The sequence below is a fragment of the Sarcophilus harrisii genome, chromosome 5, assembly GCF_902635505.1.
Source record: "Sarcophilus harrisii chromosome 5, mSarHar1.11, whole genome shotgun sequence".
Classification (NCBI taxonomy): domain Eukaryota; kingdom Metazoa; phylum Chordata; class Mammalia; order Dasyuromorphia; family Dasyuridae; genus Sarcophilus; species Sarcophilus harrisii.
Genome location: NC_045430.1, coordinates 273,175,555 through 273,202,505, shown reverse-complemented (window position 1 = coordinate 273,202,505; position 26,951 = coordinate 273,175,555). Strand labels below are relative to the sequence as shown.

Genomic DNA, 26,951 nt, shown 5'->3' with positions numbered 1-26,951 from the left:
TTTTTCCTCCTGTGGTTTTTCCCTTTTTGTTTTCATTTTTCTCTCCCAACGGGATTCATAAAAAATGTGTATTTTTTAATTCGTGTACATTTATAACCAGAAAAAAAAGAAAACAATAAAAAAAGTTTGTTTGGCTTGTTTGTTTTGGTTTTGTTTGTTTGTTTGTTTAAGAGCCTTGAAGGAAGAGCTTCCAAAAGGCAGAGAGACCAAGGCCCGCAAGGGGAAGACCCCGCGGGCCCGCGGGGAGGCGGAGGTGAGCGCCGCAGAGCTGTCAGGGGACAAGGTAGGGCTGTCTCGCTGCCCCAGCGAGGGCAGGACTCGCACCGGGCTGAAATAAGGCCGCAGCGCTCAGGATCTGCTCAGCTCCGACGGGCCCCATGGGCAAGAAGCCCTCGGGCCAGTCGCAGCCCTTCCTCCGTCCCTTTGCCTTCCTCCTGTCCCGGGAACAGGGAGACCCCCGCAGGAGGCGCACTGCCGCGCCTTCAAACTCCCAAGCATCCTGCAGACGGTCCCCGTGGGCGGCATCGCCTCCGTTTTACGGATGAGGAAACTGAGGCTCGGGGATGTTTGTCCCAGGACCCGCAGGCGGCGGAGCCGGGATTCTGGGGCTCTCCCCCTTCCGGCTCCAAACCCAGCGTTTGCCCGCGCCGGGCGGCCTCCGGAGGGGCATCCGGTGGGAGGGGGAGATAAGGCTTTCCCCACTGGTCTCGCGCTGACCTCTCAGGCCCCCCCCAAGGTCGCCGCCCCCACCCCCGCCCCCGTTCGGACACCCCGGGGCAGCGCAGCCCAGGTTTTCCTAGACCCAAGCCCCAAACCAGCACAAAACCCCCTCCCAGCCCTCCGGGCAGCGCCCCCTTTCCAGGAGCGTCGGGGTCCCGGGCCCGGGGCGCGCTCAGAAGGAGGGAGCGGGTCTGGAGGCGCCAGACTGCCGGCTCCGCCAGTGTCCGCGGGGGCGCGGGGCTCTCCGGCTGTGGTCAGACGGGGCGGGGCCTCCCGGGCCCGGGGGCGGAGAGAAGCCGGACAGGGCGGGGCCTCCCGGGGCCCGGGGCGGAGAGAAGCCGGACGGGGCGGGGCCTCCCGGGGCCCGGGGGTGGGGAGAAGCCGGACAGGGCGGGGCCTCCCGGGGCCCGGGGCGGAGAGAAGCCGGACAGGGCGGGGCCTCCCGGGGCCCGGGGCGGAGAGAAGCCGGACGGGGCGGGGCCTCCCGGGGCCCGGGGGCGGGGAGAAGCCGGACAGGGCGGGGCCTCCCGGGGTCCGGGGCGGAGAGAAGCCGGACGGGGCGGGGCGGGCTGGCGGCTGAGGCCGGAGGCCCCGCCTCCGGCTCCAGCTCCAGCTCGGGCTCCGGCTCCGGCTCCTGCCCCTTCTCCCGCATCCCGTCTCCTCCGTCTCCTCCTGCTCCTCTGGCCCCTCAGCCCCAGGTCCCCGGGGGCCGGCCGCTGGACGCCGCCCGCTCCCCTCCTGCTCCGGCCGTGGGCTTGTTGTTTCTGGGCGCTGCCTGCGCGGGAGGCAGGGAGGCGGCGGCGGGCGCGGCTTGGCCCCGGAGCCGTCGGGGAGCGGCGGCTTGGCCCCGGAGCCGTCGGGGAGCGGCGGCTTGGCCCCGGAGCCGTCGGGGAGCGGAGATGAAGTACCTGAAGCCGTCCTGGGCGCGAGGCTGCGGCGGCCTCCTGCCCCTGGCCGTGCTGCTCAGCCTGGCGGGGCTGCGCGAGGAGCCGGAGCTCTACCTGCCGCCGCCGCCGCCCCGGAACCCCCGGGCCCTGCTGGGGAGCCCCAGCGGCGCCGCCCACGCGCTGCCGCCCTTCCGAGGAGGAGCCGTCGGGGGCTGGGGCCCGCGGCGCCCCAAGTGCCGGGACTCGGACTGGGCCTGGCCGCCCGAGGGGCCGCGGCTGCTGCGGGAGGTGCGCGCGCTGGGGGTCCCCTTCGTCCCGCGCACGCACGCGGATACCTGGCTGGTGCACTGCGTGGCTGCGGCCGCGGGCGCCGACGGGCCCCCGAGACTGCTGGGGAACGCCGCCGCCGCCGAGGCGGGCGGGGACGCGGACCCCGGAGACCCCGGAGACCCCGGCGGCGGCGGCGGGCCGGCCCGAGGGGGAGACACGGACCCGGAGGCGGAGGCGCCCCCGACGGCTGCCCCGGCCTCGGGGGGCGGGGAGAGCGGCCGGCGCGGCGTCCAGGAGGTAAGGACCCCCGAGGCATCCCTGGGGCTTGCGCGGCCCGGGCCCCAGAGGCATCTCTTCTTAAAGGGGCGTGGGGGAGGGGCGTGGGGAGGGGACCCGGGCCGAGGCGAAGGGACAGGCGGCAGAGCCCGGACTCCAGGGCAGAGGCTGCCAACCCTGGGGTCGCTTCCCGCTTCCTCGCCCGCCCTGGCCGCTAGACCGAGACAGTGTAGACGAGACTCCGAAGCTTAGTCTGCCTCTTTCCCAGCTCCGGGAGGGGATGGAAATGGGAAATTAGACTCGGTTTCAGGGGGTTTTCTGCGCTCTGACGGAGAAGGGGTGGGGAGGGCTCGTTCCCTTGGACTCTGGACCCCGGAGGTCCGGGGGTGCTTCTCTGCTCGCGCCCCTTGAGATCCAGGGTCCCCCGAGGTTTGGGGGATAAGCGAAGGACCCTTAAATCCGACGTTCTGAGGAAGGTGGAGCCGGGACTAGCCCCTCCCCCCGCCGCTTCTGCCGTTCTAGAACTTTGGGATACCTTTCTGGCCTCCTTTCCCAGCGCGGGGGGCTGGGAGACAACCCCCCCCCCCCACTAGCTTCCTGATTTGGACTTTCTAAAGCCTTCCAGCGCGTGCTTTGGCCTGCCTGCCGGCTACTCGTGTCACAGACACCTGGGGGGTAGGGGGTTACAGATGGGAAACTGAGGCACGGGAAGGACGTGACTTGTCAGAGGCATGAGCCTCTAGGACTGAAAGCCGGCCTTGGGGATCCCACCGCCTCCTTGCTCTTGGCGGAGACCTGTGGGTTTGAGCCCACCCGGCTCTCATCAACCACCGGCTTTGCATCCTGCCTCTGACAGGTACCCCTGTGGCACCTGCCTTGTCTGGCCTCCTTTCCCAGCGCTGTAAATGAGGGGCTTCCAGTTCCCTCCCCATCCTAGAGCTGCGAGCCTGGGGAAAAGGAAATCGGGGGGTGGGGGTCCGCTTCTCGTTAAGAACCTTCCAGCAGACGCCGGGCCAGTCAGACCGGGCCGGACCAAGCGGTACCGCGACGAGGGCGAGCACCGAGGCCGGGAGCGAGCCTCCGGCTGGGCCGTTTGTGCCGGTGTGCTCCGGGACAGGGGGAACAAGCGTTCCCGAAGAGCCCTGAGACAGCCCCTCCTCAGGGTGGGGGCCCCGACTTGGGCATCTGGCGCCCGCCGGGTTTCCTCCCGCCCTTCGGCGCTCCGAGATTTTCTCTGCAGAAGCGGCCTCGGCCTCGGAAAGCAGGGCCCCAGACGGGCGCAGGGCCCTGCACGGCGGGGCCGCCCAGGCCCCGCTCCCGGCCCGGCCCGGTTCCCGCCGCCTTTCCCGACAGCGGAGGTGGGAGATGGGGACCGGGCGCAGTCTCCTCCCGGGCGCTGCGGTGGCTGCGTTGGGAGCTTATGCAAATGAGAGGCAAAGTTCTGGGCGCCTTGGCTCCGTGGCCCGGACTGGCTTCTCCAGCCTCACCTACACAGAGCTGGCTCCCCGCGGGATGACTCACCCTTATGCTAATCTCGCCCCCTCCCGCTCCGGGGAGTCCAGTCCTCCCGGCCCTCCCCCGCTGCCCACCGTCTCCCCTCTCACCGGGGCTGTTTTCTCCCCATCATCCTCCCCCGCACAGCTGCTGGGCTTAGTCAGGCCTAGGAAGGCGGTCCCTGCCCTGCTCCAAAACTCCCGGGTCAAACTGAGACCCCCGGGACAGTCAGGCCTCGGCCCACTGGCAGCGGGTCCACATTGGGGGGCGCCGGAGCCCCGGGGCCGCTCGAACCCTGCCTCCTGTTGTCAGTGAAAAAGGCGGCCCCGAGGTCCCTCCCAGCTCGGTTCCCCTCTGAGGATTCCCTGGGCTGCGGCCCTACTGTGCTGCCCGGGAAGCTCAGAAACTCCAAGCGGGGAGAAGCCGACAGTGGTAACCAGCCGGCTTCACAGTGTGCCAAGGGATGTGATGTGCTTTAGGCCAATAGATGGCGGGGCTGGAGTCAAAAAGATCCGAGCTCAAATGCAGCCTCACTGCGCGGTGCGGGTCCTGGCATCCGCTCAAATCCCCCCTCAGACACTTCCTGGCGGCGCGACCCTGGGCCAGTCACTTAACCCCAACTGCCTCGCAAAACCGAGCACAAGGCGGCCGGAGAGCCCCAAGCCGGGGGACTCCGGGCAAGTCCCTTCCCCTCGTCTGCCACAGTTTCCTCATCTGCAAAACAAGTCGGAGAAGGAAATGGCAAAGCGCAGGAAGCCTGCCAGAAACCCCAAGGGAGGGCATGGGGAGTTCAGGAACGATTAGGCAACCAGTGTCTTTTGCATATGTGAGCTCACCTGGTTCTCACGGCCACCTCAGGAGGGAGGTGCGGCTATTGCCCCCATTTTACAGATGAAGAAACTGAGGCAAGCAGGATGAAGTGACTTGCCCAGAGTCTCCCAGCTAGGACGTGTCTGCCAAGCTCTCAGACAGATGGAGGACGGAGAGCGAGGAGTGATGGAGACAAGTGAGAGGTCGCTGAGCTGCAGTGGGGTTGGAGGAATCAGGGAGGGCTTCAGGAGGAGGTGGCTCCAGGGCTGAGCTTTGAAGGGAAGAAGCCCATGGGGGCGGTGAGGAAGGCCTACCCACACCCACCCCTGGTGGGGAGAATGAGGATGGGGGCCATTCCCTTCACTGAATGGGCGACCTCTCCCTGAGAACAATAGTCCCAGGCTGGCACCAAATCCCTCTGCCCTCTGGGCCCAGAAAGGGTCAGAGGGGTCGGACCCCAGGCTCTTAGTAGGTATGCACGTTTCTATGCTAGCTCAGCCTCAGAAAATCCAGGCCTCCTCCAGCTGCACTCTCTGTGTGACCTTGGGCAAGGCCAAGGATCTCCCAGTGAGGGAGCCTCATGCAGAACGTGCAGAAAAAGGCCCTGAAGTTCCCTTTTGAAATAAAATAACAGGCCCTAACCCCATCCTCCCTGTCTCCAGTGCCTGGCACATAGTAGGTGCTTCACAGATGCTCAGGCACCATCCCATCTCTCTACCTAACACATAGTAGGTGCTTCACAGGTGCGCAGCCCCCATCCCATCTCTCTGCAGTGCCTGGCACATAATAGGTACTTCATAGATGTTCAGCCCCCATCCTACCTGTCTCCAGTGCCTGGCACATAGTAGGCATGCATGCTTCAGAGATGCCATGATTTGTCCTCATGCTGTTAGTTAAGCTCTAGGGTCCTCCAGCTGTGGGAGAGGGAGCCCAGAAAGCCTTCAGTAGCTCAGGATGCCCTCGGAGAGGCAAAAAGTAATGTTCCCTGACAAAGTCCCATTCACTGGGCCAGGGCCAACCTTCCCCACGGGGTGAGATGGGGTGGGCCGCCTTGGGCAGGGCCTGATACAAGAATAGCCTGGGCTTGAGGTCTGTCCTGAGTTAAATGAGCATTCAGAGTCCCCTTGGGCAGGGAGAAAGTTAGCCTGAGAATCTGGGAGCCTCGGGACCCCTGGGGACCCTTTAAGAGGGAGAGGGACAGGGGAGGGAGGTGCCCGTGTGGGGAGAGGGAGGCCCCGATGGGGGAGAGGGAGGAGTCCCACAAAGGAAAGCCCAGATCCAATAATGTTTATTTTTTCAGTCTTTTGGGTCTGAGGGTTGAAAGGTAAAGTGCCGTCAGCCTCTCTCAGGGAGCAGTTCATGGCCAAGAGCCTCACTAACCACTGACTTCTGGAGCCCCTTGAAGTGTTCAGAGCCAGGGAGCCCAGGTAGTTTACAGCTGGGGAAACTGAGGCCCGGGTGTGCCTACCTCCAGGGCCGCACAGTTTCTGTCAGAGACAGGACCAGAACCAGGGCTCCCGTGGCTAGCAGCAGGGAATTCTGGGGAGGGAGGTCGTGTGCGCCGTGACCAGGGGAGAGAGAGGACCTGGGTGGGAATCCTGCTTTCTGAGCCTGTTCCCTCAGCTCTAGGGGGGGTCCCGTGCACCTATGTCACATGGCAGGAGCCTGAGAGAGTCTCACCCGCCTGTTCCCCCCCCACCCCGACACTGACTCCTCAGAGGGATCCGGAAGTCCCATAAGCTCCGGGGGTCAAGGACCCACTTCTTTCCCATCTCCAGCCTGGCGCATAGTAGGCCCGTTGTGCTCATTGAGCCGCAGCAGGAAGATCCGGGCTCTGTGGGGAATCTCTCCACCTCCCAACTTTTGTTCCCAGGAAATCTTGGTGTGGGGGAGTTTCCAAGTAGCAAAAGTGCAGCTTAAGTTTGTGTTCTGGGAAGAGTCTAACAGCCTCAGGAGCCCCCGACCGGCCCAGCTGCCCCTCAGCCCACACCGCGACCAACCAGCTGTGGCCCCTCAGTGCCAGCAGTTCAGAATCGGCCCCAAGCACCTGCTTGGGCACCTGCTGCCTCCTCGGACTCAGGGACTTGTGGGACCTTTCAGTATGGAAGCCCCCTCCCTCAGACATCATCGTCTCTAGCCTCAGAGCAGGAGTCCCACCTGATTGGCCACCTTCAAATGCTGGTCTGTGGGGACAGACCTCAGGGGCTAAGTTGGTGATTCTCATTGTACGGCTGAAGAAAATGTGGGGGTGAAAGGTCATAGCATCCTAAGCCATAGGCCAGATGCCATCTGGCTCAAGCTACCCATTTTTCAGATGAGGAGAATCGAGGTCTGCAGTAGACAAGAAGCCTGTTCAGTTACCCAGGCAGGGAGGCAGGGCCAGGTTTTTGCCCCCTTGGGCCCCGTGGCTTCCCCTGGCACACAGCCAGCCCCCAGCTATCTCTGGAGGTCTCCCCAGCCGGTCTGAGGCAGAGGGACTCCCAGGGTTGGGTGCACAGCCTCCTTGGGCGCTGGGGCTGGTCTCCATCTCCCCTCCCGGGCCCAGGTACAGGAAGTTTCTCAGGTGGGCCTGTCCCCGGAGTCCCCCACGTGAGCGGCCGCCCCGTAGTCACTCAGCATGTTTGCTCACAGCAGGACAATTTAAAGCTCCGGATGGACCTAGGGCCATGGGTGAGAAAGAAGCTGTGAGTCCCAGGGCTGCCTCTGGGGCAGCAGCAGGCGCCTCGAGGTGATCCCAGGCCGGGGGACATTCCACGTGGGGATTAGTGACCACGGTAACCCTCAGTCTGCCTGCAGAGCCAGGAAACCGAGGAAGGCCGACTGGCCTAGTGAGGGGCCGGGTCTGCATTCCACTCTCCGCCCCCAGCCTGGGCAGCAGAGACACCTTCCTCGGCCACCAGAGCAACCCCCCCCTTCTTACTGAGGAGGAAACCAAGAGCAGTGAAGGGACCTGGCCCTGGGAAGAAAGGCTGTTCCCCTGGGGCTCCGGGAAGGGTCTGGCCTGGGCCCCCGGGGGGGCATGGTGGGCTCGTGCCCTCTCCCAGGGTGGCGGGGCTCTGCCCACGGGCTAGGAGTGGCTTAGGTAAGAGCAGGCTTTAGGGAGGAGCAGGGAGGAGGATGTCTGCCTGAGGTATCCCATGGACTCTTCTGAGGCGAAAGAGGGATCAGACTCCCCTGGCCAGAGCAGGCTCCTCCCCAGAGGGCTCTGCAGGGACTCGTCCGGGTCTGGCTCGGGTCCCACAGCTCAGAGAACCCACAGCTGGACACAGCTGGCAGGGCCCTGGGGCCGTCCCAGAGGGTCTCCCCCCCCCCCCAACAGAAGGTCAGGCGGCCAGGAATCAGCAAGCCAAGATTTAGAGCCGCTGTCCCTTGGGCCAAAGGTCTGCCATTGGCCTGTGGCCGGCGTGGGGACCCCTCGGGATCGCCTCACGCCGTGGCCGGTTTGAGGCCACGCCGGGGACAGCGCCCTCGCCGTTCTCAGGCCGCCTCCTCCCTCCCTCAGCACAAACAGGCCTCTCCCAGAAACGCTGCCCAACTGTGCAGGGGACGCCTCATCTGGAGAGCCAGGGGCCGGCCAGCGGGGCCCCTGAAGTTACCTGCAGGGCTTTTGTCCCCCTCCTCGCCCAGGACAGGAACGCCGAGCTGCTGCTCCCAGAGAGCCCCTGGCCGGCCCCAGGAAGTCAGCCAAGGGAATCCCAGGGGCCCTCATTCCAGGTTTGCCTTCCCTTATCACCTCGGCTTTTTAGATTCAAGGCGCAGTCCGAGTACCACAAGGGCCGGTTCCCAATCCCCCCCTAATTTTATCCCTTCCCCAATGACTCTTGATTTATTTTGCTTGTACTTCCCCCCAGCAGAATGTGAACCTCAGATATCCTTCCATTAGTCAGCCAGCACTTACTTATTAAACACCAATTGTGTACAGACTTGTGCTTTGACGCACACAGAAGTGGGAAGAGAGCAGCAGCCTGCGGTAACCCCATCCTCGCCGGGGGCCCGAGGCTGACTCATGAGCCACAGAAGCAGGGGCTGCTGCCCCCCTGCCTGGTTTGGGGAAAGCTAGACCCCAAACTTTCAGCCCAGACTCAGGCCCCCTCAGCTGCTACATAAAAGGAGCTCGGGGGCTGTGCCGGGCCTGGGAAGGAAGGCAGGTGGGCACAGGACGGCGGCAGAGGTCCCACCACTCCCACCAGGAAAAGCACGATGGCTTCTCAGGCAATGCTTATTCCAGCATCTTAGGGAAGATCCTCACCGGCGACCATTTCTCGGGTGTTTTTGTCTAGATAGATAGGAGGGATCTCCCGGAGAAGAAATCCCTCCATCGCTGCAGTTGGCAGCTGCCCTGGAGTTAGTCAGTCTAGAAGGCTGCCCCAAAGGGCTTCCAGCCTTGTACCCAAGGGCTCAGAGGCCATCTCTCCCCATTGGGCTTCCCTGCTTTGTTCATTCCTGCGATTTTCCCTATGGAAAATCCTGTAAACCCCATATGGCCTTGGATTGTCGATGGTCCTTCGTTCTCAAATAGCACGGTGACATCATGGCGGGGATGCCATGACTAGCAAGTGAATTACAGAGGCAACCAGAGAGCACGAGTTCAAATCCTGATGCGGATGCTCTCCTCCTGTCCATTCACACTGCTTATTCCCTCCCTACTGCTCTGAGGGTCTACATCCCGCCCCCAAGGCTTCCCCATTCAAGTCCCACCTTCAGGCTTCCAGCCAGAGAGGCGCCAGTGGCCGGGCCCTGGCTCCAAACCCCATTTCAGAGCCCCAAGCGTCATGTGGCCCTGCTGGTTGGCAGCTGGTTTTACAACATTTCAGGTCCGGGTTAGTCACCGCTCTGGGGCCCACGATCAGACTGGCTCCTGTAGGACACTGTTTGGGGCCTTGCCCTCCTCCTCCCGGACCAATCTGGAGGGCAGGGATGGGCTTTGTTTTTGTACCCCAGGGCCAGGTGCTTAACAGGGCCCTGAATGGTGTCACTTTTATTAGCTTCAGGTGTGGATCAGTAGGTTTGAACAAGGTTTTAACTCCCGTTCTTGATCTTCAAAGAAGAGGGTTCTGGGAGCCTCCCCTGTAATCCAGGCTCCCCAGGCTCAGCAGCTCCAAATGCCTTGGGCTGAGCCAGTCAGCAGCCTGGCACTTGGGGGGAAGGGGGGGGAAGAAAGGGTGCAGTACCGGCTCACCCAAGACTGGACCCTCAAATAACGTTCCTCCCCCACCCGCGAGAAAAAGAGACCCCATCTTAAAAGGCAAACAAGTTGAGACGAACGTCTTTTTTCTTGTAAAGAGCAGTTTGTTTTTTCCAATTATATGTAAAGAGACTTTGACATTCATTTTTTATTTTTCAAAATACAGGCAAAGATAGACTTCAACATTTTCCCCTCACAAAACCTTGTGTTCCAGATTCTCTCCCTTCCCTCCTCCCCCCCTCCCCTAGACAGCAAATAATCTGATCTAGGTTAAACACGGGCAATTCTTCTAAACATATTTCTATATTTATCATACTGAGCAAGAAAAAAAAAATCAGACCAGAAAAAAAAAAGGGGGGGGGGAAAGAACAAACAAACAACAACAAAAGATGAAAATACAATACTTTGATCCACACTCGGTGCCCCCAGGCCTCTCTCTGGATGCAGATGGCTCTCTCCATCACAAGTCTATTGGAACTGGCCTGAATCACCTCCCAACAAGGCAGAGCTGCCCGGCTCAGCGTGGGCCCATCCGTCCCTGGGCCTCAGCTGGAGGCCTTCTTGGGTTGTGAGGATGTATGTACGGTCCATCAGAGCCCCCTCCATTAGATTAATATCTTTAATGTAGTAGGAGGTCGATTAAGGTAATCCACAGTCAACATGCACTTATTAAGCGCCTACTATATTCTTCATACAAAAAGAGGCAAAAGATAGGCCCGTCCTCTTGGAGCTTATAATATAATGGAAGACAGGAGAGACAATGGACAGTCTAGTATGTACAAAGAAAGCTTAATACAGGATAAATAGAAAATCACTAACAGTGGGAAGGTACTAGAATTGAGAGGGGCTGGGAAAGACTTCCTATAGAAGGTGGGATTTTAGCTGGACTTAGGATTTCAGCAAAGTTTCTTCCAGGCCACCTGATGAAACTATATAAGATAAGAGAAGGCTATTTGTCAACATCATTATGATCATTTATGCAATGTTATTACAGCTATGCAATGATAATTATAATAGAGTAAAATGTGTTCTTAATTAATCTAGTCCCTAATCTCCTAAAAGGAAATTTGTTTAAAAATAGTCAGCAACTTTTGAGAGAACAGTTTAGTCAAGTGACAGCGACTATGATGAACTGTTACTCGAGAGCTGATTAAAGGAGTCTGTTTTTGCTTCTTCCCATAATGCTTTGTGTATTTGCAAGAGAGGGAGGCGCAGGTTCAGGGTGTTTTACAGTTACTGTTCTTATGAGAAGTCTCGGTAAATGCCTTTACTTTGAGCTCATCATGTTGTCTGGCCGACTACTAAGGGAGCCTTTCATAGTGGGGGCCTCCGAGCCATAGTTTTAGGCATGTGGACCCGAAGCAAACCTTGAACCCAGGACACTCAACTTTCATGTTCGAGTCAAAAGGGTGCGAGGGGGATCCAACATGAGAATGTATCTTCTTGTTGTAAAACCTTCATTCCCCAACAGCACACCGTTCACGTTGCTTGTTTTTGTCTGGAAAATGGCCCTTCCCACTATTCTGTGCTGGTTCAATCTTTGGGTGTATACAGAGAATTGTGGGAAGGGTTAGGGGGTGGAATAAGACAAGCCAGAGACATTTTGGTGGTAGATGAAGAGAGGGGAGGTCGTGGAGATCCTGTGTCCGTTCCCTTCACTTCTCCCCCTAAAGACCAAGGACTTTTGCTTATCCTGACTCTGCCCGATTCTAAGGCATCCAGGGGGCTAACTCTGTCTTTACACTCTTCTATATCTCATCATTGCATAGAATGCTGGGAATTATGCAGTTTCCAGAAGGAAATCCAGCCCACTCTCCTCTTACTCAAATTTGGGACCAACCCATCCACAGTCATCATCTGTTCAAGAGACATTTTTCCTCCAATTGGGCTTCCTTGTATAGATGATTCAGAGAGATGGACCTTTTAATCCCCTGAAGCAAACAGGATATTGGAGAACGTCTCGGTGTTCTCCTGCCTGGTCAGCCAGAGTGAGGAGCACCGTTATCTGCACAGAATTCTTTTGGCTGATGTCCCCTTTCCTCACTCAATCTCTGCTTCTGGCACGTAAAAATAGACCTTGCCAAAATGCAGGAAAAGTTGGGGGCCACACCTGCATATTGTGGGAGAAGAGAAATCCATGTTTTAATCCCCAAATTTTAAGTTCTCCTTGGCATGTTGAAATGCTCTATTATATACCAAGTTCAGAATTTTTAAAAAGAAAATTAAAAACCCCCCAGCACATTAACTTTTGAATAATTACCCCTGGAGTGGATGTGTCTTCATCTGGTTCTAAAGAGCTCCCCTGCTCTGACCTCAGAGACACTTCCACCTTGCATTTCTTCAGCTGGAGGTTGTTTTCTTTCCTGTCCCCTTGTTGCTCCCTCTCTTTGCCCCCAACCCCACTTGTGCTCTTCCTATTATTACCTCCCTTTGTTTTTACATGGCTGGCCTGTACCTGCACTTCTGACAGGTGTTGCCTCCAGTGATCAGCCTGGGTCCGTTAGCTGGTCTATTGTCCCACTTCCTGGACACCTCAGCTCTGGTCCTATCCCCCTTCCTTTGAAAGGAACTTTCCTAGTTCTGCGTTCCCAAGGGCCCAGTAGCCAAAAGTCTTTGCACTGATGTTGAGGGAAACCCCAGAATGCACTTGTGAAGCATCCTGAAAGGGATCCCTGATCCATCAGGCAGTCACTTTCTCCAACACCCTACCCGGCCATGCTTTCTCATCCTGGAGATTCTGGTCCACAGAACACCTCCCCATGTACCTTCAGCCTTCCCTAAACACTGTTTTTTCATTTTAATTTTTTTGTTTCATACTTAATAGCTAACATTTACTATGTACCAGACACTGTGCTAAGCAATTGTTATTTTATTCAATAATCACAACTACCGAGAGAGAAAAGATTGCTGTTGTCATTCACTTGTTTCATTCATGTCCAGCTCATCGTGACCCCTTTTGGGGTTGCCTTGGAGGAGGGGTTTGCCATTTCCTTCTCCAGCCCATTTTACAGATGCAGAAACCAAAGAAACCCGAAATTAATTGTCTAGAATCACCAAACTAGTAAATGTCTGAGGCAGGATTTGAACTCTAGGGCCAGCATTCTGAGATTAGAAGCTTGTACATGATACTTCAGCTGGATTCTGTACAGATGTTAGTTTTTTGTTTTTGTTTTTTTAAAAGATTAGCATAAATTCAACCTATTAGTTTTTTGAAAGCCATCCTGCTTATTTCTATCTGCTTCTGAACCTTCTTTTGTTCTATGCATTTAAAAAAAAAAAATGATACAAAGGCCCATTTTTCTTCTCTACTCCCACAACTTAAAAATAAAAAAGCATACCCTTAACCAAGTAAAACAAATCCACCACGTCCAACAGCGCGTCTCTCATCCTGGTCTTTGATCTCTCCATCCCTCTGATGGGTTGATGACTCTAAACCTGGTTCTCTGTAGTGTTGGTTGATCACTATCTTGACAAGAGTTTTTAACTCTTTTTGTTAAAGCTTTTTATTTTCAAAATATATGCATGGGAAAATTTCAACATTAACCCTGCAAAACCTTGTATTCCAGATTTTTCCCTCCTTTCCCCCTACTCTCTCCCCTAGACGGCAAGTAATCCAAATGTTAAACATATGTATAGAAGAAGTGCACATTTCCACAATTATCGTGCTGCACAAGAAAAATCAGATCAAAAAGAAAAAGGGGAGTTCTTAAGCCTTCAAAATAATTTTAAATAGCAACAGGAGCCAGCGTCCATATGTTTTTGTTTGCTATGTTGTAGTTATCATCATGTCCCTCTGCGTTCATCCATACAAATCTTCCCAGGTTTCTCCAAACCCATCCTAGTCATTCCTTAAAACACAATAATATTCCATTACTCTAATAGTCTATAATTTGTTCAAACACCTCTCAGGTGACAAGCACCCCCTTAGTTCCCGGATCTTTGCTACCACTAAACATTTGATCCCTGTAATAGTAGACTTTGTACAAGAGCGTTCAGTTTTGTTACTCTGGGGACAGAGTTCCAGAGTCATTTTCCGGAACGCCAGCTCTGATTCACAGCTTTACCAACAACATCCTTCCTCCATTCCTGCAAGTTTTCATTATCTCAGCTGATCTGTGGGCGGTAGAACCTCAAGAGTTATTTTAATTTGTTGTTCTTTCCATTATTCGTCATTTGAACTAATGTTAAGTTAACATGCAACTGTTAAAAGACTGCCTATTTATATTTTTACCATTTATTGGAGAATGGCTCTGGTTCTTATATATTCCTTATATATTTTAATGTCTTGCTGGAAAAAATATTTCTATTCAACTGTTCCTCTTCTAATTTTAGCTATATTGATTTTGTTAGTGCAAAAGCTCTTTAAATAATTAAAACCGCACCACTGTCTCTGATCTTCCTTGACTTTTTCACCCGTAGTCCTACTTTGCTGCTCTCTGTATTCAGGCCATGTCCATCTGGAGCTTTTTGTAGTAGTTATCCCCTTCACTTAATGGGGGTTGGGAGTGCAGCACTCCCATGACCTGAAAAATCTGAGCAAATTTTTTGACCTTCCCTTTATACCAGAGAAATTTGAGTTTCTTTTCTTTTGTGAGGTGTTAACAGTATTAAAAGCTATGTTGATATTATATAATATTACACATCTATTTTATGCATTTCTGAGGTTCTAAGCTTTTTCTCCTGGCCTTCAGGTACCATCTGTGGCTTCTGCAACAGTCCCCTCAAATTCATTTCAGTTTCTTATGCAATGTATCAAAATGACAATTGGGAAAGTCACAATGGAGAAGGGATAACTGTATATGCTGGGAGATGTTGGTCTAAATCTGGGGTCAAACCCCTGGGAGATCCATAGATAGATTTAGGAAATCAATGAACTTGGGTGGGGAAGAAAATTACATCTTTATCTCAGCATAATCGGCTTCCTTTTTAATCCTCTGTATTTTGTTTTTTGCCTTTAAAAACCGGATTCTGAGAAGGAGCCAATGGGCTTCTTCAGGCCCTGCCAAAGGGATCAATGATACAAAAATAGTAAAGGAACAACCCCCGGCCGTGGCCTCGTTTCGTCCTACAGCGCTTCGATTTTCCCAGCAGTTTTTGTCATGTTATCTCGGTGGCTCTGCTCTTTTAATATTCCATGGAGGTCAGCAGCATCCACAAGCTGCCCCATCTAACCATCTCTTATTCCCGCTTCCCGACCCCACTCCCTTTTCAGTCCCCCTTGGCTTTGACAAAGCATTTCACGATACTTATTGCTTGTGATTCAGTTAAAAAATATCGTCCACCGCTTAACCCATTTGCCTGGCAAAAAAAAAAAAAAAAAAAAAAAAAAACCAAAAAGCAAAAGTAAAATTAATATTGTTTACTTACACCTGGAAAATTCGTAGGGGTCATAGGAGCGCCATCTTGGAATGCTGGCTGTTGGATACAGGAGCCACCTGCCAGCGGCCGCTGGAGGTCTAACTCGGAGCTGTAGAATCCTCTTCCTGGGAGAGGGTGACGGTAACACAAGGAGACCGAGAAGCCGTTGCTGTCCTCTGCCCTCCAACCGAGAGGCCGATGCGTTCTCTGACCTCCCTCCTCTTCCCTCTGCCTCCAATTTATTTTCCCCATCACGAGCAACACCTGTGTCAGTAAAGGCTGCCCCCGCAACTCCCTCAGGAGTCACAATCCACAGCTGTGGAGGCTCTCGGAGAACTGACCTGCCCCTTAACAATTGGCCTTTCAAGGCCAGACCTGACTCTTCCAAAATTTACAAAAAAGGCAGAGTCTGCTGTACGGGATCAGTGAAATAGTGTCTTGTGTAGTTAACTCTCCCTAGTGTGTTTCTCTTTTCTCTCCATCAAACTGTAAGCTCCCCAAGGGCAGGGCTCCTGCCTTCTACTCTGTCTTCACCCCCCATTTCTCCCTCCAGGGCAGGGCTCCTGCCTTCTACTTTGCCTTGATCCCCCATTTCTCCCTCCAGGGCAGGGCTCCTGCCTTTTACTTTGCCTTCATCCGCCACTTCTCCTTCACATTTGAGGGCAGGCTCTGTCTTTTGTATCCCAGGGCCTGTCACAGTGCCGGGCAAGTAGGAGGCTTAATAAATGTTGAATGATGGATGCTCCTCTCCCAGGACTACTTGGCAGAGGTGCTCACTTAGGATATATGGGACAAATGGAAACAGAGCCTTCCTCAGGCCACTCACCGAAGAACAGAACACGTGTAGAACATACCTTCCTGCTGGCCCCACTCTCTACCTCTCTGGGCCAGTTTGGATTCCTTATCCATGCCACCCCCTCAGGCCCAGACTCCCTCCCCCACTCCCTCTACTTCAGCTCCAAGGGCCTTTGTCCATCATTCCTGGCCCACGCTCACAGTCTGGAGCCCGGTAGTGCCCCCGGTGCCAGCCAGGAGAGCCCGGCTGCCCTGCCCTCCTTTCCCCAAGGATCCTCATTCATCAGAGTCTTGGCCTTTGGAGCCAAATAGAGGAAGCCTTGTGCCTCATCAGGTGCTCATTAAATATTGAAAAAGAGCTATCACATCCAAAAAGTTTTGGCTTTTCTGCCTTCATTTTCTCATCATTAGTTATCAAATGATTTTTAGAGATTATTTTAGGTCACTTAACCATCATTATTTAATTATCATAAGGCATTATTTCTACACTTTAATTCTTAATTGTTTAATTATTTTAAAGTTTTTTTTAATAATTTAGTTATTAATTCTTTTTTCCGGTTAACCCTCCTGTCTGCTCATCACCTTTTCAATGTCCTCCCTAAAAAGTGCCTCCAGAATTAAATAGGAGTCAGCAGGAAGGATGCTGGCTTGAAATTCTGGCTTGACCATATTCTTCTTGTATCTTAATATCATTATTATTACCTTGGTGACCTTGGCTCAGTGAATGAACCTCTGTCTGCCTCAGTTTCCTTATCTGTAAAATGGAGATCATAACAACACCTGCTTCCTAGGGTTGTTGTGAGGATCAAATGAGCTGATAATTACAAAGCATTTAGCCCAATAATTGATACCTAAGAAGTACTATATAAATGTTAGCTACCATTATTATTAATGATGTTAAGTATTATAAATTACATTATTATTATATGCAGTTATATATCAATATATAGTTATATAAATATAATAAATATATGGTTTTGTGTAATAATTGTTACATAATAATAATAGCTAGAATTTGTGTCATTAAGATGGCAAAGTACTTTCTATTTGCCTTACAAATGAGGAAACTGAGGCACAAAAAGAGCCAAGTGCCTCATTGACTAACAGGTCTCTGGCGGATTCAGGGGCAGAATCCTTGTGCCGTGGGTGGAGGGTGGGGAAGCTTCTCTAGATTATTTAGAGCAATCCTGTATTTTTACTCTGAGGGCAGAACGTATGCCATCAAGCATGATGAAAGGCACATAGAGTCCAAGTGCCCCAGAAGAACTCACCTTTGGCCACCGGTTTGCCTAAGGGCAGCCTTTGTTCCTTGGAGTTCACCGAGTTCTCGGAACACTTTCAGTGGGCGTTGAGGGGCTTGGAAAAAGGCCCTTAGCAGGAGCATCCTCCAGATGCTGCTCCATTCCTGAGAAAGAGCTGGTCTTGGGTGGTGGAGAGGGAGCCAAATTTGGGTCACACAGGCCCGAACCCAGAGGAACAGAGACGGAAGACCCTGTGCATTATGGGGAGGTCTCTTTAGGGGGAAGAAGGCAGGTAGAGGGGGAAGAAAGATCTGGGGTGACCTTGGCAAAAGTCAATCACTTGGGTTGCCAAGTGCCGGGCTCTGGGCCGAGGACTCGGGGTTCCTGCCTTCAGAGGCTTATATCCTAGTGAGGAGAGAACCATCCCACCAATAGAGATGTAGAAAGTACATCATCTGTCACTTGGAACTCAGTCCCTCAGTAGAACATAAAAGGGTTGAGGGAAGCCTGTGGACTCCTTCTTATCATGAATCAAAAAATTACCCAGTGTGACAAATGGAGATTGCTCTCAAAATGCTCTTGGACGCCCCATCAAGGGCCCTGTCCCGACCTCCAAGGTCAGGGCAAAGTGCCCTGCGGGAGGAACCCGGCCAGTTTCTCCCATGGCCTGAGAGATGAGCCCAGAAGAAGCTTCTTTTCCCCCTGCAGCTTCCTGGAAAAGGGCCCCCAGCCAGAAGGGAAGGTTAGTGGGGCGCAGAGGAGGGCAGCTGCTGGTCCAGGCTCTCCCCAGTCAGGGCGGCTCCTTCAAACCAGCAGCTTTAAGAAACCATCCCTCTTCTTGTGTCTTTTACAGGGTGATGGGGATGACTCGGATGTGGGCTGGTCCCTGGAAGACATCTTCCCCCTGATGACACCCCCGATGGAGAATTCCCCGGAGGTAACCCTGCAGGGCCGGGGATGGGGGGAGCCCCGGGGTCAGCCGTACCCTTCCCCTGGCCAAGCTCCTAGGGACAGTGGGAGGGGCTGCGGGGGAGAAGGCAGGACCTCCGACCCGAGCAGGTCACCCCCTTCTCCTCTGTGAAATGAGAGGGTCAGACACAGAGGCCCCTCCCGGCCCTATCTCTGTGACCCAAGTCCAGACCTGGCCAGCGTGGCTGTGAGTACATCATCAGCCCTGGAAGTTTCCCCATCTGTAATGAGTGGCCCAGCTCCAAGAACTCAGTCCATCCACCCCTGGGAGCTGCCATTGGGGGGTGTAACAGTCATTGAGCGTCCTCACTCGCTCTCGTCCCAGGGTCGTCCCACCTTCCTCACGAGTCACATCCCATCCAAGCCTTGACTCTGCCTTTCAGCAAAAGGGGTCATCAGGTTACCCCCTCTTTCAAGTGAGCAAATTAAGGCCCAGGGAAAGGCAGGAACTGCATGAGGCCCCATGGTCAGTAAATCCCAGCCTGGAGCTCGGCCTCCGGATCAAGGTTCTTAGCCCCTTCTGGCTCCCAGAGCCTCCTGGGGGGATGATGAGACCAAAGGCGCCTCCTCAGAGCAATGATGTAAATGCTGACATAAAATACCCGGAATTATCAGGGAAATTAAAATATAGGATCCAGAAGCAGAACCCAAGAGCTTAAGTGACTTAGCCACAGTCCCACAGCTATCCCTGTCCATAGTTCACCCTTGTGAGCCCAAGCCCACTCACCTATCCGACCTTCAATGCCTTAGATCAGGGGTCCTCAAACTTCGGCCGCAGGCCAGATGCAGCAGCTGAGGACGTTTATCCCCCTCACCCAGGGCTAGGAAGTTTCCTTATTTAAAGGCCCACAAAACAAAGTTTTTGTTTTTACTATAGTCCGGCCCTCCAACAGTCTGAGGGACCGTGAACTGGCCCCCTATTTAAAAAGTTTGAGGACCCCTGCCTTAGATAATGTAACACTGAAAACTCCATCATTGCAACAGTGTCACCTGCGCCTCCTCACTTGTGTATCCTGGGCAGTGACATTCACTCCCAACTCCCAGAATTCAGTTCTTCCTTTCCTACCTTAGTTGCTTTCTTTAAAAAAAAGAATTCTCAATTGTCACTGACAGTATCTGCTGTATCCTTCCCCTCCCTGTGCCCAGGGAGCCGCCCCATAAATATTTTAAAAAGGGGGGAGCCCTGAAAAATCGATCAGTACCTTGGCCAACAGGCCTGACAATATTTGCCATATTCCCTAGTCCGGGACCTTCTCTCTTCCCTCTCAGGAGCTCCTCCCTCCCTTGTCAAAGGACCAAGCAGCTTGCTGGGGCCCAGGAGCCCTCAGTCTTCTTCACGATTCCCTCCCCCTCCGCCCTTCCTTAGTAAAAAGCAGATTCACCCCAAATCACGCAGCTGTCAGTGGGAAAGTGATAGCTCCTTATCCTGGCACCTTCACATTTATGGGGTTTGTAAAATGGGAATCCTCACAGTTCCTACCTCTGAGGATTGTGGTGATGAGCAAATGAAATGATAATCAACCAACCATCAAATAAATTAATATTTGTCAAGCACTTAGTGCCTGGCGCAGAGTGGGCTTCATAAACGTTGTCTCCAGCCAGACTTTTCTGTGAATCAAGGAGTTTGTGCTTAAAAGGGAAATAAAAATTATTCACTGAACAATCGAAAAGTGAGAGGAGGATTTCCTTCCAAGCTTCCCACTTTAGGCCTAGGTACCTTTGTCCCAAAAGAAGGAGGAAGGGGCCCGCTTTGCCGGCCCCTTGTCTCTTCCCTGTATGTGGGGGGTTCCCCTTACTGCACCCCGAGTCACAGCCCCCAGGAAAGCCCAGAGAGAAGAGCTCTGGAGTCCCCTGCAGCCACTTGCCTGCCCTTAACAGGTCGGGAGCCACAGCTGCCCGTTCCCCACCTCGTGTCAGGCGCAGGAAATGGGCAGGATCCCTCGAGTATAGTGGAGAGGAGGCACTTGGGAGAGAACGCACAGTAGGGGGAAACCTTTATCAGGCACCTACTATGTGCAGGCAGAGTACAAAGAGAAGCACAAAGTGTCCCTGCCATGTCTAACACAGAGAGAGAACGTGCAGATATCCTCAGAGACGGAGAAGGGCCAGGAAAGGCTTCCTACAGAAGGGGGAAACGGAAGAAGGGGGAAAGGCCGCCAGGAGTGGGGAGTGAGGAGCCCCAGGAGCTGCAGGGCCGGGGTCACTGCTTATAAGAGGACTGGAAAGAGAAGAGGGATCCGGCCTGAAGTGCTGGGGAGGAAGGGGGGCTCTGGGTAGCGGAATGGCGTGGTGGGGCCTGTGCTGAGGGAACAGGCAGCCCCACACACACACACACCAAGGCTATAGCAGCAGCTGGGGGGATGAGGAAGGTTTGCAGCAGCTGGGGGTGAGCTGTGAGTGGAACGAGAGATGTCCCCGAGGGATGTCCCAAAGGGAGAAGTGGGATGCAAACAGATGCATGGACTAAGGAGGGCCCAAAGATGCCGTCCAAGAGAGATCCCTGAGTGTGGGAGGAAGGGAAGATGGGAGGGTTCTGAGGGAAAGAGCCCACGGCTTCCACCATGGACACAGGGAGTTTGGAATCCCCAGGTTGAGCTATCAAGGGTGAGCGATGATATTGAGACACGAGACAGCGTTTCTGAGAGAGGTCAGGGCTGGACAGTCAGACGTCACCATCAGACCAAATCCTCTGCAAGGAAACCTTGACGGTTCCTCAAGGCTTCAGGCCCACAGCCACGAGTTCTCATAGACTCAGAAACCAGTCTTCGAAATGGGTGGTCCTGTGACCACGGCACCCGCCAAGGCAGGCCTGGGACCCCAAAAAAGGTGACATGGAGAATGGTTTCTATCCCCTTAAAGGAATCAGGTTTTGAGCAAAAACCACTGAAGTGCAAACAGGGAATGGGCTAAGTCCAAGGGTTTCAGATCTGCCTAAAGTGGACTCAGACCACAAGGACAAGAAGTTTTCACTTTATTTTTTAGGACGTAGTGTTTTTCTAACTCAGAATTGTAACCAATTTAGAGATATGGCCAAGTGAGGCAGCGTGTGTATGAGTGTGTATGTGTGAGTGTGTGAGTATGTGTGTGAATGTGTGTGTGAGTGTGTGTGTGTGTGTGAGTGAGAGTGTGAGTGTGTGTGTGAATGTGTGTGAGTGTGTGAGAGTGAGTGAGAGTGTGTGTGAGAGTGTGAGTGTGTGTATGTGTGAGTGAGAATGGTACACTGGAAAGTCTGCTGCTTTAGGACACGGGCCCTTTGGCAAAGCTGATAGAACCTTCCCAGAATCACAAATCTGAAAGCACCAAAACACACAAAGGTCCCAGGTCAAGGAGAAAGCATCGGAAGCAGCCAGAAAGAAATAAGATTCATTCAGCCAGTCAGGAGAATGGAAAATTTAGCAGCTTCTACATTCAAGGGCTGGGGCATTGGGAGTGTCAGATATTCCGAGGCAAACCGAGAACCACCCACCCAGAAAAACCAACCATAATCCTCCAGCTGAAAAAAACGGATATTCAATAAATAGAGGACCTTTAAGCATTCTTGATGTAAAGGAAGAGCTAAAAAGAACATTTGACTTTCAGATACAAGCTCAAGACAAGCATTAAAAGGTAAACAGGAAAGGGAATTGCTTAGAGACTTAAGATTAAACTATTTACATTTCTGCAGGGGAAAATGATCCCTGTAACTCATAGAAACTTTCTTATTATTTGGCAGTTAGGAGTATTTATAGACAAAGTGCAAGGTGGGAATTGAATACAAAGAGACAATAGCTTTTAAAAAATAAAATTAAGGAATGAGAAAGAAGAATGAGTTGAGAGAAAGCGAAAGGGTGAGGTAGAATGGGGTAAATTATCTCACATAAAAAAGGCAAGAAAAAGGTTTTATGGTGGAGAGGAAGAAGGGAGTGAAGGGACCTTATTCTCATCAGAATTGTCTCAAAGAGAATATAACATGTATACTCAATCGCATATAAAAATCCACTTGACCGTACATGAAGGTAGGAGAGGAAGGGGATGAGAAAAAGTGTTGGGGGGATCCTGGGATAGACGAGAGCAAATCGGGGAGGGTTAGTCAGAAGCAAAACACTTTTGAGGAGGGACAGAGTGAAAAAAGAAAGAATAGACTAAATGGATGGGGGTAAGAAATAGGATGGAGAGAAATACATTTAGCAATTGTAACTGAAAAAATGGAAGCACGTTTCTCTCATAAAGACTTCATTTCTCAAATAACTAAGTCAAATTTATAACAATAAGAGCCTTTCCTCAACTGATAGATGCTTAAAGGATAGGAACAGTTTTCAGATGAAGTAATTAAAGCCATCTATAGCCATTTTTTAAAAAAATGCTCAAAATCTATTTGATTATTATCAAATAATTATTTTACAATTATTTATTATTATTATAGAAATACAAATTAAAACAACTCTGAGGTATTATTACCTTATACTTATTCAACTGGCTGATGGGACAAAAAAAAAGAAAATGACCAATGTTGGGAGGGATGTGGAGAAAAAAAGACATTAATACACTGTTGGTGAAGTTGTGAACTGATTCAGCCATGCTGCGGATCAATTTGGAATTATGCGCAAAGGGTTATAAAATCATGTATGCCCTTTGATCTAGCAGTGCAGCTACTAGTTTGGTTTCCCAAAAGAGATTAAAAGAAAAAAGGGACCACTATGTACCAAAATGATTATAGCAACTCTTTCCTGGTGGCAAAGAACTGGAAACTGAGGGGATGCCCATTGTCGGGGAAAGGCTACACAAACTGGATTATGGGATTACGATGGAATACTATTTGTGCTACCAAAAAAATGATGAGCTGGATGCTCTCAGAAAAACCTGAAGGGACTTTCATGAGCCGATGTTAAGTGACATGCTCTGTGTGCAAAGTCACAGCAGTGTTTGTTGCAAGAGGATCAGCTGTGAATGACTTTGCTACCCTCAGCAATGCAGCGATCCAGGACCACTCCGAAGGACGGAGTTTGAAAAATTCTGGCCATCCCCAGAGAAAGAGCTGACAGTGTCTGAAAGCTGATTGAAGCAGACTTTTTTTTTATTTTTTTATTTTCCTTGAAGTTGTTTTTTGTTGTCATTGCGTTTGTTGTTTTGGTTTTTGTTTTAGTCTCTATTTTTCTTTTACAACATGACTATAATGGAAATATATTTCCATCTACAACCTGTATCAAATCGCTTACCTTCTCAGTGAGGTGTGGAAAGGGAAGGAGAGATTTGGAACTCCAATTTAAAAAAAAAAAAAAGATTTTTACATATATTTGGGAGAAAAGACGACGTACATTTTTAAAAGAAAGTCAGTTATCACACGGTTAGTTGTTTTGTTTTTAATTCACAGAACTTGGTTTAAGAAACCCTGATCTGGTAGAGGTGGGTTCAGATTCTAGTTTTGAATGTATGTGAACCTAAGCAAATCATATCTCCCTTCAATGGGCCTCAGTTTCCTTATCTGTAAAATGGGAAGGTTGGCCTAGCTGACCCATAATTCTCTCCCAGCTCTAGAGCTGCGTGTGATCCTATGATGAAATCACCTGCACTCCATGGACCTCAGCATCCCCGGGAAGCTGATGTAAAATGCTTATCCAGTGGCAACGTGATAAAGGAATAGCCCATCCGTGCTGTGTTTCCTAAATAGGTTTCCGTAACACTGGAACTAATTTGTTCAGTTCTTGCTTTGTGCCAGGGCCGAGCTAGGCCGCCAGCCCCTGCCCACAAAGAACTGACGTGCCCCAGGAAGGAAAGGCGGGGAGAGAAGGGGGCAGGGAAGGACAGAGACCCTCTCTTTGACTAAGTAGTCAGCCTTTGGGTGGAACCTCGGTGAGCAAAGGTAGGGGAGGACAGCAGTTCCACAAGGACGGCGTGAGGTGGAACACCTCAGTGCCTGGCGAGCTGTCAGCAGTTAACAAGGCTTGCTGGGGAACTGACTGAGTGTGGGCAATCTGCAGCCCTGGAGGGAGCCCTCAAATCTATTTGGTGAATGCCTGAAAAAAAACATTTAGGAGACTCTAAGAAAGCACTGGGGGTGCAGATGGGTTTTGAATAGATAGTCACTGCCGTGATGGGCTTGCGTTCTCCTGGGGGAGACCACAGATGCCCCTCAGGATGAGATGAGGTTGGGGGGCCGTGCACACAGATTCGTGTCTGCTGGCTAAATGGCTCCAGCCCCCCGTTTCCGATAGAACCTCCCGCTTCCGTATTGTTGCGCCCCAATGTCCAAACCCTCCCTCCAACGACGAAGGGGATGTCGGTCTAACGCTCTGTCCTTCCTTCCAGGGCATCTTGTGTGGGCCCCTGCCGCCCCTCTGTAACAGCAGCGGCGACGGCGTGGACGCTCCCGGCCAGTACGGCAGGGACTTCAGCCAGGCGATTAGCCACAACGTCAGCCTCCACGAGGCCATGTTGTCGGGCCCCGACGGATCCAGGAGAGACCCCCGGGCTGCCCAGCCTCAGGAAGCCTTCTCCCCGCTGAACTCCAGCAGCGCCCTTGCCCTCCCAGGGATGGACTGGGCAGGACTTGTGCCTTCTGCCGAGACCAGGGCCAGGAGCCTGGCAGCCCAAGATCTTCCCCTGGACTTTGACGACAATATCTTTGACGAGATCAATCTCCTGTCGCTCGCTATGGAGGGGGGCTTTGACCCACTGGAAGTTTCCCAGCTTTTTGAAGAGCCCGATTATGATTCTGGCCTTTCCTTAGACTCCAGCCACAGCAGCACTCCTGTGCCCAATCCCGAGCCGGCGGCTTCCCCATGGGATGACGAAGGGGCCGTGGGTTACAGCGGCCATGCTCCGTCTCTCTCCCCCCAGGGGCTGGAGGGAGCCGTGGGCGGTCACTGGCCAGAGAGCAGCGAGCTGGGCCGGCCACCTGCTCAGCAGGGTCCTGAGCCTTCCGGGGCGCCCGTGCTGGAGCGCGTCCTTCACAACCACACTTACTCCCTCGGGCCGGGTCTGCCGGCCCCCGAAGCCCTTTCTCCGTGCCTCCCGAGGTCCCAGGACGGACGAGGCAGCGGCTACCCCCGTGCCCGGGAGGGTGCCCTGAGCCAGGACGAGCGCCACGCCAAGACGCTGCGTCTCCCCTTCTCGGTGGAGGAGATCGTCAGCATGCCCGTGGACTCCTTCAACAGCGTCTTGGCCAAGAGCTTCCTGACGGACACGCAGGTGTCCCTGCTCCGCGACATCCGAAGGAGGGGCAAAAACAAAGTGGCGGCTCAGAACTGCCGCAAGCGCAAGCTGGACGTGATCCTGAGCCTGGAGGAGGAGGTGTGCGGCCTGCAGGCCAGGAGGGAGAGCCTCGCCCGCGAGCGGGCCCAGTGCCGCAGGGCCCTTCACCTCATGAAGCAGAAGCTCCACCACCTCTACCAGGATGTTTTCAGTAGGTTACGAGACGACCAGGGCCGGCCCGTCAACCCCAACCTGTACGCTCTCCACTGCGGCCAGGACGGCAGTGTCCTGATTGTGCCCAAAGAACTGATAACTTCCAGTCTCAAAAGAGACGCTCAGAAGGAAAAGGAGAGAAAATGAGGGGGGTTCTAGGCCGCGGGCTTCTCCGGGGGAAAGGTTACCCTGGGGAAGGACTGGGGAAAGCGGCTTCACGGAGATGGTCAGTCCTGGGGCCCGGCCTGGCCCGTGGCAGCCGGCCGCTGCTGTCCAAATGTACCCCTACTTGAATGAACCGATTCCCTCAAGAGACCGACACACGAGCCCTTCCACTGCAGTGCCCATTGCTAGATGGGGCAGCCGTATTTTGCAGCAGATCCTCTTGTGGTCGGTGCCACGCCACCACCAACCTTCCCTTCCCTCCCAAAGAGGGGGTAGAGCAGAATTTCTGAGTCAGATAGAGGCAGTGAAAGCCACCGAGGCTTCGTGGGTAGAGGCCACATCCTAGAGGAAGGTGGTCACTTTCAAGCAAAAAACAAATCCTTTATGTTGGAAAAAGATTCCCTATTTTCATAGGGAGGAGCCTCTTGAAATTCAAAGTGATCTTTTGTCCTTGTTATTTATTATCCTTTGCGACCCCATTTGGGCAAAGATACTGGAAGGATTTGCCATTTCCTTCTTCAGCCTATTTTGCAGATAAGGAAACTGAGGCAAACATGGTAAAGTAACAGAGTCACAGTTAACGAGTATCTGAGGCCAAATTTCAACTCGGGTCTTCCTGGCTGCCCCAAAGTGACCTTAGTTGTTTTTTCAGATTTTTTTTCTCAGTTAGTCTGTTAGCACTGGAGCCCAACAGTCAGCTTTTCCAAAGCCACTTTGACTTAAAATTTTTGTGAATAACTAATTTATTCTTTCTCTTCTATAAAAATAAATTATGTATTTGTAGAAAACTAGGTTTTCTTTTTGTCCCCTCTGAAGATGTCCTGGTGACTATTCAGACTTTTAATCTATATATTTATACTGAAATCTTGAGCAAACTGGCAATGCTGTTTCTTTTGTTACTTTTATTTCCTGCAACTTCTTTCAGGCCTGCCCTAGGAACAGGCAGAATTTTCACAGCTCTCGGGAAGGTGCTTAATTATAGAGCAATAGCTTTTTTTTTTTCCTAAACACCCGATCTGATTTTTTTGCTACTCTAAGAAAAAGTATTCGGTTGTTACTCGGGCGGCCTTTGGTATGGCGCTTTCTTTGGAAACTCCTTTTTAAAGGCCGGATTTTCCAGTGAAACAGACTTCGAAACCAAAACAATCTGCTTCTGCGATTGAATTTGGGTGACATGGACGGCTCGACACTAGATGTTGTTTTTTAAATGATGGTAGAGACAGTCCTTATTTCCAAAGTTTTGCCATGTGCCTATTTCTTTAAACTACTTTGTTGTGAATTAAGTAATCTCTTCATAAGTATTTTTTGTTTCCAGAAGCTATTGAAAATGTTTTTAAGGGCAGCTGGGGGTGCAGTGGATAGAGCACCAGCCTTGAAGTCAGGAGGACTTGAGTTCAA

General features: G+C 52.7%; 1 protein-coding gene across 1 annotated transcript; it reads left to right on the top strand.

The window, feature by feature from the left end:
• Nucleotides 1-1,289: 1,289 nt before the first annotated feature.
• On the top strand, nt 1,290-26,951 carry NFE2L3 (nuclear factor, erythroid 2 like 3). Its single transcript, XM_031940557.1, has 3 exons — nt 1,290-2,174; nt 17,890-17,973; nt 24,291-26,951. The coding sequence occupies exons 1-3, from the start codon at nt 1,620-1,622 to the stop codon at nt 25,533-25,535; spliced, it is 1,884 nt and encodes a 627-aa protein (XP_031796417.1). The 5' UTR covers nt 1,290-1,619; the 3' UTR covers nt 25,536-26,951.